At 35.1% G+C, this 16,261-nt stretch overlaps 1 protein-coding gene across 4 annotated transcripts in view; it reads left to right on the top strand.

Moving 5' to 3' along the window:
- The window catches only part of LOC145247962 (multivesicular body subunit 12B-like), a 169,945-nt gene that overhangs the window by 103,797 nt on the left and 49,887 nt on the right, over positions 1–16,261 (top strand). For all 4 annotated transcript variants that reach the window (XM_080109610.1, XM_080109612.1, XM_080109611.1 and 1 more), the window contains one exon: positions 9,049–9,147. In XM_080109610.1, the coding sequence (XP_079965736.1) occupies positions 9,049–9,147 (99 nt within the window). The remainder of the gene's footprint in view (positions 1–9,048; positions 9,148–16,261) is intronic.

Genomic DNA, 16,261 nt, shown 5'->3' with positions numbered 1-16,261 from the left:
CCACCTCTCTCCCTCTGGTTTCCCACCTCTCTCCCTCTGGTTTCCCACCTCTCTCCCTCTGGTTTCCCACCTCTCTCCCTCTGGTTTCCCCCCCTCCCACCTCTCTCCCTCTGGTTTCCCACCTCTCTCCCTCTGGTTTCCCACCTCTCTCCCTCTGGTTTCCCACCTCTCTCCCTCTGGTTTCCCACCTCTCTCCCCCGGGTTTCCCCCTCCCACCCCCTGGTTTTCCCCCTCCCCCCTCCCACTCCCTGGTTTTCCCCCTCCCACCTCTCTCCCCTGGTTTCCCCCCCTCCCTTCTCTCTCCCCTGGTTTCCCCCCCCTCCCACTTCTCTCTCCCCTGGTTCCCCCCCCTCCCACTTCTCTCTCCCCTGGTTCCCCCCTCCCACTTCTCTCTCCCCTGGTTCCCCCCCTCCCACTTCTCTCTCCCCTGGTTTTCCCCCCTCCCACTTCTCTCTCCCTCTGGTTTCCCCCCCTCTCTCCCCCTCTGGTTTCCCCCCTCTCTCCCTCCTCTCTCTCTCTGTATTTTTCTCTCCCACCTCTCTCATTCTGCCCCCCCCCACCTGTCTCCCTCTGGTCTTCTACCCCCCCCCCCGTGTGCCTCCTCTCTTCTGTTTCTTCCCACTCAAAAATATGTATTAATCAAATGATGCGATTTCATTTGCAAAGGTGTTTTTCTCACTTTTACATCGATTACACTTAATCATTTGTTCCTTATTAATTGGTATCAAGTATCAAAAAAATTTAATTAAAAAAAATTAATATTGCTTGCAGGATGCTTCATATCGAATTTGATGCAATTCTTATGTGTAGTGTTGGAGATTATAAAGTGGCCAACAGACAGAAAAAAAAAGTTAAATCTTTATATAAGACAAGCAATATCTACCCGTCGTTGGGAGTAAAAGAATAAAAATAACTGAATTGTTGACAGAAACGGAAATTTATTTTCGTGACTTTAATTTCGCAATGAAATTATTTTTTATTTTTTAAGTTTAGTAGACAGAAAGATTTGACTTGTGTGCGTGATATGATCAAAGATTTTAAGAAAATATATTTTATTGTTTGTTTATTAGTGTTTAATGACCTTTCAACAATTATAAGATCAATTAGTTTGATTTTCCGGTTTTTTTTTTTTTTTTTTTTTTTTTTTTTTTTTTTTTTGTTTAAGGTGTAGAATTTGGCTATTTATAATTTGTTTTTGAATTTTCATGTTTTATCTTGTGTAAGATTTGGATCTTTCTTTGAAGCAATTTTTTTTCAAATTGTTTGTGATAACAAAATAAGAGCTATATAAGAGTTACATTATGTAATTGATTTTCGAAAAAAAAAAAACCCAGAAAATCGGACTAACCTAGGTGTTTGATCTTGTTGAGAAATTTCTTAGTTTTCATGAAGCGGTTGTTGACCATTTAAAAAAAAAAAAAAATTCTTTTCAGAATCGGACAGATTTTACAATGTCTCTTTATACATTTATTTTTTTAATAGAGCGTGGAATTTGTACTATTCATAAAGTGTGATTGATTTTGTTTGATTTTTACATTTGCGTATGTTTTTTGTTTCATTTTTTAGGTTTTGCAAGGTATTATTTGGGTCATTCTTTTGAAGTGGTTTCTTAAATTGTTTGCTTGTTAACAGCATAAGAGCCATATTTCAGATGTGTTCCTACAACATGCGCACTCACACACAACCTATAATCTGATACGTTTTTCCAGTTCACCTGTACACTACCCAGTCTAATAATGGCCAAACCAGCAGTCAATAATAATGACTCAATTTTTCTGGATATCTATGCAAATCTATAAAAGTGAAATTGTCTGTGGGTGTACATTTCCCTATCAAACTACTCTGTCAATTTTCAGTCTACAGACTCGAGATTTGACATAAGGGATATTGAGATTTGGGAAAATCTTTTTAATCGGTTTTCGACCAGAAATTTGGCTGTCAAGGGATCAAAGTTCAATGATTTAACCTTTGAAAACTCTACCAAACTCCTCCACCAGTTTTAGGTCTAAACACTTGAAATTTTAGATGTAGGTTTCCTGAACATGAGTCAAAATTTTTAATATATGTATATGCACATAAAGTTATGAACAGTACATAGGGCCCAAGCAAAGCCGGGCTGAACTGCTAGTTGTTAATATTAGTGAAAAAAAATGTTTTACGAAATAATATTAACAATTAGCATAGATATCATGGAAACTCGAGTCATAGGAAAGCCTTAAAAAAAATCTTAATGACCTCTAAAGATTGAACTTTATGAAATGGTAAAATTGCCCCCAAATTGTTTGTTTGCACTTTCCATAATAACCACTCGAACTTTTTTGAAATTTTGTACAAACATTAGTCATGGTGAAAGTAAATTTTTTACTCATGGAGGGAGGACCCTGTATGCTCAGCTTGTTTTCACAACGTTTCATTCGATCTAACGTCTGACCTTCTTCAGGTGCATTTTTTCAAATTCTGTAACTTCAACAGAATTTTGAACTGAACCCTTTATTTGTTTCACCTTTTTCTCTCCACCATATCCGGGTAGAAGAGTTAATTCTGTGATTCTTAGTTATCATTTGAAGTAAAGATTGAATCTTAGTTATCATTTGAAGTAAAGATTGAATCTTAGTTATCATTTGAAGTAAAGATTGAATCTTTAATCTCCAAGAGACTGCCACTAAAAACTGATTGTTAGTTAACACCTATCCGTTGTGGCACAGGTCTATGATAATAATACAAAACCTTTTTATTTTTTTATAAACCATAATAACGCTCAGAAGTGTTGTTAAAGTGGGTAGAGGTCAGTTGAACCATAATTAACTCTCGACTAACTCCAGAGTCGATTTTGAAATGCCAGACTGCAACTTCCGACTCTTACAAAAATCATAACTCTGACTGCAAATAAATACTGCAACTTATTATTTATTTTTTTTAAGAGGGGGTGGGGTCTGCAAAAATTGAAAACTCTCTCTCTCTCCACCTCTGGTTTTCACTATCGAAAGTGCAATATTAGGTTTTGATTTTTTTTGTCCTCTTCAAACTAAATCGACTGAGAGGAGGGGAAAAAATGCAGATAAATCAATAGAGAAATCTTGTATTCAATGGATCTCATTCGCATGTGCATTTTGGCTAAAAATAGCTGCAACCGCTTGTCTTGTTAGATTGATTCCACAGAATTTCCTGCACGTTCTGATTACCAAGTCTTGTGACTTTTGTTTTCCCTCATCTTTACTTAAACGCATCAACATGCAATGTATAGAGTGACCCTTCCCTGTTTGGAATGCCAACCATCAAAAAAAAATCATCAATCTACAATTCAAGACAATCTTTTTTGTTCAAATAAGGAATGCCACTTTTTGGGATGCTGAAATTCATGGATACTCATGTAAGGGTGCCTGCACGTGAATTCTTTTGTGGCAGGAGGTGCGCAATCTCCAACCACACCTCCCTGAGTCAACATTATTAAATACCAGTGACAAGTGAAGTGTATGTACAGGACGACTGGAAATAAATGCCAAGATAAGCGGAAAGCACATATACTGCCAATAATTCCCAAATGATCACCTTTGAATTTCCCTTGCCACTGGAAGCAAACAATTCAGGATACGTGTTGTTGAGGATTGCACAACATTTGCTTCACAAATGTGCCACATTTTGGGATGCTGGAGTTTTTACCATATTAAAAATCGACCTAGTGTCTAACTCTGCCCTGTTGGGAGGCAAATAAATAAGAACTAGATAGGTTCATAAGAGTAGTAGTTGAGGGGCAAAAATCAGAAGCTCACAGTATTAATGCCGGTGTCCCTCAGGGGTCCATCCTGGGCCCAACTCTTTTCCTGATCTACATTAATGATCTTCCAAATCATATCCTTACATCATTTGTAGACATTTATGCTGACGACACTACCATTTATGGTAGCACATCTAATACAGTAAACGACCAAGTTCTCTCCAATTCTCTTTCCTCTGATCTTGAGCACGTAGTACAATGATGAAAGGAGTGGCTGGTTACTTTTAATGCATCTAAAACCAAGCTTTTCTCTTTACATCATCAACATTCTAATCCACATTTGGCATCAATTGAAATGAATGGCTCTCGTCTTGAGGAGGCCTCAAGTTTTGACAAGCTTCTGGGCTTGACCATTACTCCTGATCTTAAATGGAACACGTACATCAAATCTGTTGCCAAGGCCGCTGGAAAAATGGTGGGATCTTTCTATCGATCCGGTAAATATCTCACTGCTGATGCTATTCTCTATCTATATAAGAGCCAGGTACGTCCAAGGATGGAATACTGTTGCCACATCTGGGCAGGAGCTGCTAGAAAGGACTTGTCCTGCCTTGATAGAGTTCAAAATAGACTTCGTAGCCTCGTAGGAGATGTCCTTTTCTCCTCCTTGCAACCTCTATCTCACAGAAGAGATGTTGCGAGTTTGTCTCTGATGTATCGTTATTTTCATGGAAAGTGTTCGACTGAGCTTCAATCTATGGTCCCCCCTCGCCAAACTTTCACAAGAAACACTCGTCTAGCTGTAAACACTATCAATAATTGCCCCCACTCTTTATCTGTGCCTAAACCTAAACGTAGATTCCATGAACAAAGCTTCTTTCTTAGAACTGCACGCCTGTGGAATTGTCTTCCGTTATCCTGCTTTCCGGCTGACTACAATATGGTTGTGTTCAAGTCTAAAGTAAATAAGTTCTTGATGAGCCGTTCCATATAAGTTATCAAATTTACCAAATTTTCATTACTAATGATTACTATATTGTCCAATTTCTACTGTACACTCTTTAACCCTTATCCTTGAGTGGCCTGTGGGCCTTGATAATGTGGTGATGCCTATGTAAAAAAAAAAAAACTTTAATCTATGCCTGACTTGCCCACCAAGTTTCTGTCATGAATGTCCAGCAATCTTTATTTTATCACCATTCAGTGGTAGGCTCCAAATATACAGTTCTACATTGTAAGCATACTCGAACATGGCATGAAAGATTTTCAATAACTCTGATACACTCTGCTCTTGGCACGACCCTCATTTTGGCTGTGATGACACTCTTCAGGTGAGGAATAGTTTGGGGATTATTTTGGTAGATATAACTTTTTAGATAAACTCTGCAAAGGCAGGAAGTAAGGTTCAGTTGGTGTGAAGCCCATTAAGGATCACACTGTCTATTGATGAGACGATTAAAAAGTCGGTTGGATTGTGAGTTTTATTAAAGACTAGCGAGGGGTACCCGGCGTTGCCCGGGTGTTTGTAGGTGTGTGTGAAAAAAACCCGAAATGTGAAAAAAAAACAGGTGCCCGTGAAAAAAAACGAAGCCTTGACGCGCAGTTGGAAAATAGTAAAGTGTAAAAAAAAAAAAACCGGTGCATGTTTTTGATTGACTTGACGGCGATAGGTATTCAGCAGTTAGCATTTTGTGCGGTACAGTTTTTAATGAGGGCAATAAATCGGTTTGTTTGTTTTTAAAAACCCGCTCCCTGTTTATTAGGGGGAGCGTCTCGTCTGGAAATGAAAGCTACCATCTGATATGACGAAGTCGACATTGACCAAACGTTACTTAGCTCTCTAGAGACCACTGGCTTTCGGCCAGTAATTAGAGTTTCGCTTTTTGTTTATACCGAAAATCGAATGTAACGCGTGCCGATGTGGGGAAATGTGGAATAATTAACGTTTGAAAGTCAATAAAATTAAATAGACAGGCGAGCTCCGTGGTTAAGTGTGAGATATTACAATTTATAGATGATATAAAAAGTTTTAAGAAGTTGTGAAGCGAGCGAGCGCTTCTCTGAAAGAAGCCTTTTGTGGACATCGAGGAAAAGCGTACATACATACATACATTTTCGCTTTTATATATATAGATTTGCTGGATGGGTAGTATTTTTTTTTATTTTATTTTATTTATTTATTTTTTTGTTCCTCCTTTCTCTGATTTTCTCACACATACACACACACCTATATATATATACACTAGCACTCCACTTGGTGTCGCTCAGTCGTAAAATATGCTTAAATATACAGTGATACCTCAGCTGTCGAATGTTTCAGTGGTTCAAACCAAATAAGGCCGATAGCCATTAGTCGCGTGCTCTTGTGTAATGAATGAATGCGGGAATTTGATTGACATGAAATTCTTAAAGATAAACTAAAATCACCGAAAAATGGGCTGAAATAAAAAGTAAATGACTTAGAATGACTTTAATGAACTTAAGGATGAATTGAATGACCTTAAGAATGACTTGAATGCTTAAAAAAATAACTGGAATCCTTCAAAAACAACTTGAATGATCTGGAGAATGACTTGAATGATCTGGAGAATGACTTGAATGATCTGGAGACTGACTGGTTGTAAAATGGGTGATAATTTTACATTAAATTAATACAGAAAAGTGATCCCCCACTTTATATCACAATAAGTACAGCATGTAGTAAGAACAGATACTATACTTTGATCTTGGCCTTTTGGCCAAGAAAAGCTTAAAAAGCTAAGAACAGCATCTATTAACAGACCTTTACCAAAAAGGCCAAGCACAAAAGTGTTACGGACAGGCCGACTGACTGACCGACGGAGTGACTTATAGAGTCGCTCTCACGCGACTAAAAATTGGAGCTTTTCTTGCCTCAGTAGTCGAACAAAACTTTGGGAGTTTGAACCACCAGCTTCGCTTCGAATGTAAACAAGCAGCGGTCTTCCTCAATGGAGCACTGTAATTCGTACTAGTCATGATACTTTTGAAGTGTAGTGTGACAACCCAATCCCACTCCGACGTCGGCATACGAATTTGAACTTTGCGACATGTTATATTTAAAACAGCATCATCACAACCCCTTCGACAGTCTAGATGATGTCCGACTGATTTTTAGCACATCGGTGTGGCACCAGAACCACGCAATTCAATTAGTTGACCACTGTTTTGCGTGGGACAACAAAGGACCTTAAGGTGTCCAAAAAATGGTTAGTAAACTTCAATATAACAAAGTGGACATATCTTGGGACAACAGTAATTAATTGCGCAAAAAAGAACAGAACTTTGCTTCTAAAGTCTTTACACGATGCTAAACCAATTATTTGAACAACACAGAAAAACTAGACATTCTTTTACTGTTAAATGTATAAAATCCTCAAAGTCTACAGATAAGAAGGGACTTTTAAACTTTGGAACCAATTAATTCTATTTCAGTTAATTTAATGCGGAAATATCGTTTCGGTGTTTGAACAAACATCTGGAACAAATTATGGTCAAGTACCAAGATCCCATGGTATTTTATGAAGATTTCCCCTGTATTATTATAGAACCAATTCTCTATTAAGCAATGCTTGATTATTATTGTATCCAATATATAGTAGTGATTTCAAAAGTTAAAAAAAGAAAAAATGATTGCGGTGCCAGCGGTTAGAATCAAAACCAAAATAGATCAGACGGTCATGAATAATGCTGGAGAGTGAAGTTCGTATGCATATAGAAACTTTAAAAAATAACGTTATTAAAGATATAGATGTACATTTGCACATGTGTAGAATTAACATTTAGTCGACTTGAACCTATCAAGTTCCAATTTTTCAATTTTTACCCTTAGCATTTAATTTATTTACACTGGGAATGGGGCATTCTACTGGATGTCAGATATTCACATTATTTTTATTTTCCTTATTTAAAAAAAAAAAAAAAATTTCTTTTACTGCTTTTTCACTCCAAACAAGGCGCAGTTCCTATTTGGACAAAATTTGTAGGGATACAATGTAGGAAGTTGAATAGCAAGATGTCTGTTCACATTACACTTGAACTTCTGAATGTCAGTACAGTCAGGGAAGGCAAGGACCTGGGAGGAAATTCCCAAGTTTACAGTTCAAGGGAAGAAACTATTTGAGTAGAAAACTTTTCGGCATTTAGGAATCTCTACAGTTCAGGGGTGGGATTTTGCTGTTTGTCTGGTTAGTCGGAAGCTACTAATTCCTAGAAAGAAAGGTCATAGTTTAGAGCAGGGTTTCCCAAAGTGGGCTCCAGAGTCCCTGTGGAATGAGGCTGAGGCACTCTGGACTGTGCGCGCGCAAGCCCGTTCCTTCAAGACTCCAAAACGGCTGAACAGATTTTCTTTAAAATTGACAGAATTTTTTTTCTATGTTGTCACTTAGCAACAATGATAGAACGGGCAGTGAAAATTTTACTATGGGTAAGTTGATCGCGTGTTTTTTTTTTTCTTTTTTTTTTTTTTTTTTTTTTGCAGGACATGGTCTGTAGGTTCAAACCCCACACGTAAATTTCTTAATTTTTTTTTTTTTTTTTTTTTTCGTTTTAATAAAATAATTTTATAAAAGAAACAGGTTCTCTAGAGTGACATATTTTGGACTAAGTTACTGCATGGAAATATGTGAAGCTTCCTCCCGGGTGATTTCATGGATTTTGATGACAAAAATATAGAAGTGTGAAATATTCCTTGATCATCATTCAATCCCGGGCAACGGCGGGTCCCCCTGCTAGTTTTACTAGCTTTTCGTGTTTACAACCATTTTTTGTTTTTGATTAATCAAAAATTGTTGCATTTTTTGTTAATTTACTTTTTTATTTATTTTTTTCATGAACCACCCTGAAACTCTCTACACCTCTAATTATGTATCATATCTATTTCCAGTAAAAAAGATAAACAGTCTGCAGCCATTTGATTTTTTTCATTTGGTCCGCTTTAAGAAAGGGCTTCCAGCACACACACACACACACACCATTGCATTTATATAATTGCAGAGTAGTTGTTCCTTTTTATGATCTACTTATGAACAAGTCTTAGTTAAAATTTTAAATTAATGTTTTTCATATTTATTTTAGAAATTATCTTGTTAGTGTTACATGAAAAACCTTTGCCCCACTCGGGGGCTCCATGGTGTTCTGAAGTTTGGGAATCCCTGATTTAGAGAGCTTTTGATATCTGAGAACAATGTTATGTGATAAAGTGATTTTAAAAAATTGTCTAATTTTTTTTTTTTTTTTTTTAATCCTGCTCTGTAAATAATGTTAACAATCCTTTAAATGATCTTATTAAAAAACTTGTTTTTGTGTTATTTCAGGTTAAGAGACTTTCAATGACTGACGATAGCACAGACCAACCAATTGTTGCGGTCTGCGTTGTTTCTGACCGTGATAACTGTCCTCAAGACCACGCTCTGGTAAGTAAATTATTGCTTATCTGCTTAATTAATTTTTTTAAACTTCAGTGTAAGTTTTCATAAATCAAGGGTGCTCATTTGGGGGGGGGGGGGCTAACGTCGATATCTAAGTGTTCTAAGGGCTAACATCGATATCTAAGTGTTCCATTAAAGTTTTCTTTCACCTCTCAGACGTTGAAGAAATGAAGAACATTGATTTCCTTCTCCCAAGTTAAATACATTATAGTATATCTTTCTTGTGGTTTATCAGTCTTACCAGATTCCAGGGCAAGAATTTATCAAGCAGCAAAATCCTACCCCTTCTCTTTTGTAGTCTTTATATGCTGGAAAACCTTCTACTCTAATAGCTTCTTCCCTCAGACTGCTAGACTTTGGAATTCCCTCCCTGTTTCCTGCTTCTGACAGTTAATAACCTGCAGAATTTTAAATATAATGTGAACAGACATTTTGCTGCTAAACTCCCCACACCCAAACATCCATAATGATAACATGATATTATATGGGCTGTTGGGAGTTGATGCTTTGAAGGTTTTCAGATGAATAAAATTAGTGAGTTGTGTTAAAGGAAATACGTTTAAATTATCGAGAGGTGACAGTTCAAATTTTAGGCTTGATAATGCTTATTCTTTTGATAAAGTCTCATAGTAATTTCTTGGTTTTCGGGCCAAGATCAAAGTGTGTCCATTTCGTCCCACCTAGAGGGCATCCCTACTTAGACTGTCCTGCAGAACCTTAGGTTCCTTTACAAACCGAAGTGGAGCGGGCTGTCTATCAGCGAGACGGAGTTGGGAGGGTCCCACTTTTGTATTTTTTTCTTCCCCCACTGCCTTTGACACAAATGAATTATTGTATCATTATCTTTTTTTGTTTTTACACGTCAATAAAAAATGTTTTAAACAATTGGGTTCTAAGTAGAACGTCCTCCAGTATAAAAGGGTGAATGCGGTATTATGGTGGAAGAAGATATTGGCTAAAAAAAACTTTTGTTTAATCCTGAAGTGATAAGGATAACCAACGACCCCAATTTTCTCCCTCTTTTGAGTTGGCCTTGTGCCTAAGTTTTTTGTTCATGTTGAATTTGTTGTATTTTTAGCCTGAATAAAAGATTTAACTGCTCAAAGTGTAGTAGCTGTCCTGATGCTGCACTACACTTTTTTGGTCTCTGTTAATGGAGAAATCCTTCATGACTAATACATTTTTATTTTTGTTGCTAACCAGAGTGCCCCTTTTTTTTTTTTTTTGGTGGGTGAGCTGGTTTCCTCCCACATTAAAAACCGATCTTGTGTCCAACTCTGCCTTCATAGGGAGGCAAGTACATATTCTAATCAAATAATTTAAAGTTATTCTGGATGTCCTGTGACCCGCGTATATTATGTTTCGGACTCCCAAAACTAAGACAAAGAAAGGCATAATCTGTATTGCTCAGAGTTCTCTACGAGAAAATGTTGGGTTCTTTATATGACTCTGCAAAAGATGATTTGCACCTTGCCATTGATTTAGAAGAAAAAGCAGCAAATATAAAAAAATTAAAAAATTTTGTCCCAGAGTTCCAATGATTTGAGCTATCTTAATTCTGACAAACGAAGATTGGTTTTGACTAGCACTTTATCTAATTTACCTGTTTCGGTTGCAGCTTCAGTTTTAGACACTATTCCAAATAAGTCCTTTGCATTCAAAGTGGCTATATGCCTTGTTTGTGGGTGGGGGTTTAGTCAAGGTTTACTTGTAGGGAGAAGTATCTTAAAGCCAAGTTATTCTGATAAACTCCAGTACAGAGAAACCTTAAACACTCAAGGGGTCAAATTCCATCTGTTTCTCTCTATTTTTTCATTTTTCTTATCATTTTGTTTAAGCCAGGGATGGGGCATCCTACCAGATGCCAAACATACACCTGCTATTTTAGACACTCCAACCGAGAGATCTTTTTAAGATTCTAACCGTCCCTTTAAGTGCAATTGTTTGAATCTCCTTTGCACTTAGTTTACCTGGTATATTTGTAAGATAGTTTGTAAAATTCTTTTTCATAAGTCCGGTTGCTCCTATAATTACTGGAATGATAGAGATCTTCTTAAGGTTCCAGTTTCTTTTCATGTCATACATAAGATCCTGGTATTTAGTAATCTGTTAGCGTTGTGTGTGCATATGTTTTTGAAGATGCGGTCTAATGCCATGTTTGATTGGCTGGAAAGGTCACGTGTCAGAGGTTAGAGATAAGACAAGTTAAGGGTCAGCGAATTCGAAGTAACTTGAAAAAGAACAAAGAAACAAACAAACAAAAAAAAACTTAATGACAAAAAAAAAAATAATTGTATATTTATAAAGAGAAAGAATTAAATTTTGTTTACCTCCAAATTTTATCAAAATAACCTAAAATGAGTTATCACTTGTGGAAATCGATTAAAATTTCGCTTAATTTTTTTTTTTTTTTTAAATTAATTCTAATGTAAGCAATAAATCAAACCAACCTGAACTTTTGGCCAAATCCCAATTATCTTTTGAACAAAATGTACAAAAAATGACACGAAAGTGCAAAATTCATATAAAATTCATTTCAACAGCTAACACATTGAATCTTCATAATATGATTCATATTTTGATTTTAATAGTAAATCAATAAAAAATATCTCAGATTTGTTTTATCAAATAAAAAATATATATGCAAACACAATTTGATGATAGAACAATTATTTTTCAATTTTCTGTAAAGAATGCCTTAAAACCGTATATTAAAGTCACGAGTTTGATGAGTTGGTATTTTTCTTTAAGATGGAATTTTTATGTTCCAAGTGACTAACAATGTCTTGTGCATTAAGTTAATAAAAAAGAATCAGCAATATAAAAAATAAATCATCTGTCATCAAAAATATTCATCTAACTTGAAGTAACTGAAAAAAAAAATTATCAATAACACAAGAGAAAGAATTGTACATTCGTAAAGAGAAAGGATTAAATTTTATTAAAATAACGGCTAAAATAAACGAGTTATCGGTTGTGAAAATCAAAGGAAATTTCGCTGTATTTTTTTTTTACCATTTTTGTACACTAAACTCTCAGCTGTTTTGTGATACTTGAAAAAGGTCAGTGATTCTGACACTCAAGGTGTTCATGTCACTTCCACCCCCAATTTTTTTTTTTTTTTTTTTTTAATGCCTACCCTACTTCCCAATCTTGTCAGTAACTCAAACCCCTAACCTAGTCCTTGGATTAATTAAAACTCCATCCCGTGATGAAGTTCCAATTTGGACAAACCAGAATAACAACCGACTCAAATCCACAGTAAACAGTGTTTAGTCAGATTCTGTTCCTGATGATTTTCCCCATAATATAACTTCCGGTAATATTTTCAGATTTCTTAGTTTCGTTTTCTCCATAACTGCTAGCAAATAAATTATGCATAGTATAGTACTACAAGATGTACCAATCCCAGATGAAGTTCGTTGGTGTACTACTTCCTTGCAGAAACAGAGAGGAGGGGGTTAAAATGTGTGAAAGAAATTATTTGAAATAATAAAAAAAAATTACTTAGATTGTATGTACAATATGGTCAAACAGTGTTATGATGGTTAGAATTTTATTTCCTAAAAATAAAATATTTAAAATAAAAAAAATTCTAGATTTTCAAAAGAAAATCAAACCACCTATTTCTTAATTTTCTTAAATAAAGACATTTTATTATATTTTCCAAAAGAAAAAGAAATCAAACCACTTATATGAATACTTATTTTTGTAAAAAAAAAAAAAAAAAAAAAATTGAAATTATAAATTATTACAAATAAAAAAAGGAAAATACTTATTTGAATAGTTATTCTATTAAATATATATATATACATATATATATATATATATATATATATATATATATATATATATATTTAACAGAATAACTATATATATAATATATATATATATAGGTACTTATTTAGAATTATTATTCAAAAAAAAATATACAAATCTTTTATAACGTATGCATTTGTTATTGAATAAATGTCATATTCTAAAAATCATGTAATTAATGAATTTTTTTTTTTTTTTTTCAACTAAAAGCATAAAAATTGACGATTTTTAACGATTGTAATACTAAATGTATCCATTATAAGGCTGATTTTTATCTCGGTAGTTCGAATTGAGTTGTCTCCCTTATTTATGCTTGAGCAAAAGACATGGCCAACCAAAAATCCTACTTCTTGCTTTATTATAAAAGATTTGATTTTCTTAGTTTTTTTTGTTTTGTTTTTTTAAACTATCAATTTATGCGATTTTTGGAATATATCTTCATTCCGTGACGAGTACATACACAAAGATTTTTCTGAATTAGTTTTTTTTTTTTTTTAATAAGTGTAATTCTAAATAAGCACCCAAAGAATCGTTAAAGCAAAAAAAATTGTACAAAACTTTTCCAGATTTTCTTTAACACTTATTTCATTTATTTTTAACCAAAACAGGAGGTCTCTTATATCAGGAAACAAATTTTGACCGAAAACTGTTAACTGTACTTTGAGCTGGTCGTTATTCTAGTTTGCCTCATTTTGTGATCTTTGGGAGCTAGTCACTCCCGAGATGGTTTTACACCCAGCTTCACACTGACCTGATCATGCTGGTCACAGTCCCCATGTACAAATTAAAAAGAATTTATCAGTTACAGATTATCACCACAAGTAGTAATATTATTTAGTCTATAGCTAAAGAGAGGTAGCGAGATGTATGAATGAAACTAATTGCCTTTTTTTTAATTTTTATATTTAGCTGGCTTTGAAAACTCACTTTTTTTTTTTTAAATTCAAACAATATAATCTTTCGATGGATCATTTTTTAATTAAAATAATTATTTTATTTAGTTTTAGTTATTAAAACAAAATTTCAAGTTTTACATAAAAAAAAAAAAATGGAAATATTTTTTACAAAACCACTTTTTCCTTTGACTTTTACTAAAGGGCGATCCATATTATGGATTGCCTTGCTCCCCCACTACCATTTCCACTTTAACAATAACCACCAGCTTAGTCACAAAGAACAAAAAAAGAAAAATTTTGAAAATCTTTCTATTTTCTTAGAAAAACTAGCCAACATTTTTCTTGGAAAATCGACAACACTTTTGTGTTTCATTCTTAAATTTTTGCATGTCTAAAAATGACAAATATTTCTCTTATTTGGATTTTTTGGACTACTGTTCTCATATTGAGTGCGAAAATAACACTCAAGATGAGAAGAGTAGTCTCCCTCTTAGAAAGGGTCCAAAGAAGAGTTTCCAATCTAATATATCCCACTTTGTCAACTAAGCTCCACCCCCTGTCCCATTGCTACAATGTTGCATTTCTGCGACTGTTATACAAATATTTTAATGGAATGTGCTCTAATGAACTGCGCGCACTTATACCTCCTCAACATACATATCCTGACAAACTCGTTTAGCAACAAAATCCCACCCCTTCATTTGTGAAGTCTCTAATTTTTAATATGCACTGTATGAAATTTTGCTTAGGCCCCCACAATACGGCAATTTCATCAATTCTGGAACAGATTAATGCCGTATCCTGGGGTTCTACTGTACATTAATAGAAGTGGTAGTATAGTTTTGGAATCAGATTCCAAAATTCATTACTAATTATTTTTTCGTTTGTCATCTTGTTTCTTGGTAAAGTTAGACATTTCGTGAATGATTTTTGTCTGTTGCTGTTTTGTTTGTGCCACCAACTAGAATTAGGTCATTTATTGATTCCTTCCATGTCTTCCGGCCTACTGCATGGCTTTGGGCCATCAGCATCAACGTGGTACACACTTTGGAGCGTTTTGAATGATTGACAGCAGGTGATATGGTCATACCAATTGAGACCCTCCACAGAAACATAATACCAATGCAAAAATTTAAGAATGAAAGACAACAGAAAAATGTTGACTAATTTTTTTTTTTAAGAAAATAGAAATATTTAAAAAAATTATTTTTCTTTTTGTCTGAGCTGATGACTATTGTTGAAGCAGAAATGGGAGAAAAACAAGGCAATCCATAAATATGGATCGACTTAGTGAAAAAAAGATCAAAGCAAAAAAAAAAAAAAATGGTGTTGCTAATATTTCGTATTTGTAAAACTCCTGAATTTTGTTTTAATAACTAAGATTTTTTTTTTTAATTACAAAAAATATATAATTCTCAAATGCACTTGTGTTGTTAAGCTGTGTAAGGTGTTAACTTTGGTTAGAATCACCTGTTCCGTTTTTCATTGGATTATTTCAATTATCAATACTTATTGAAGACATTCCAATACAAAACTTATCTAAGAACACTGCCAGGCACATAACGTACCTTCATGTGAAATTTCATAAAAATTGACCCAGCCGTTTTCGAGCCCATGGGGAACACTCATTCATACACACACAGTTTTTTATATGGGGGTCACCACTTATCAAGGCCATTCAGGGATAAAGGTTATTGCGTGTACAGTAATTAATGAGATAGTATTGTAGTAATGGAGATTTGATGGTGTCTTAAGGTGGGAAACAGGCGAACTGAAGAGAGTTCCACAATCGTGCAGTTCTGAGAAAGAGGCTCTGCTCATGGAATCTACGTTTGGATTTAGGCACAGATAAAGAGTGGGGAAAATTATTGACAGTAGTTTCAGCTAGACAGGTGTTTCTTGTGAAAGATTGGCGAGGGGGGACGAGAGATTGGAGCTCAGACGAGCACTTGCCATGGAAATAACGATAAAACAGAGTCGCAACATCTCTTCTATGGGAGAGAAGCTTCATAGAAGAGAAAAGGGCATCCCCCACTAAACCATGAAGTCTATTTTGTACTCTGTCAAGGCAGGATAGGCTGTTTTTAGCAGCTCCTGCCCAGATGTGGCAGCAGTACTCCATCCTTGGACATACTTGGCATTTATACAGATAGAGAATTGCATCAGTAGTGAGATATCTTCTGGAGTGGTAGAAGGATCCCACCATTTTCCCAGCGTCCCTGGCAACAGATTTGATGTACGTGTTCCATTTCAGATCAGAGTAAAGGTCAAACCCAGAAGCTTGTCAAAACATGGAGCCTCCCCAAGACGAGAGCCATCCATTTCAATTGATGCCAGATGGGGATCAGAGCATTGATGATGTAAAGATAGAAGCTTGGTTTTAG

This window comes from Euprymna scolopes, chromosome 26 (assembly GCF_053919585.1).
Source record: "Euprymna scolopes isolate OS-2025 chromosome 26, ASM5391958v1, whole genome shotgun sequence".
Lineage (NCBI taxonomy): Eukaryota > Metazoa > Mollusca > Cephalopoda > Sepiida > Sepiolidae > Euprymna > Euprymna scolopes.
This window is presented reverse-complemented; position numbering and strand designations above follow the sequence as displayed.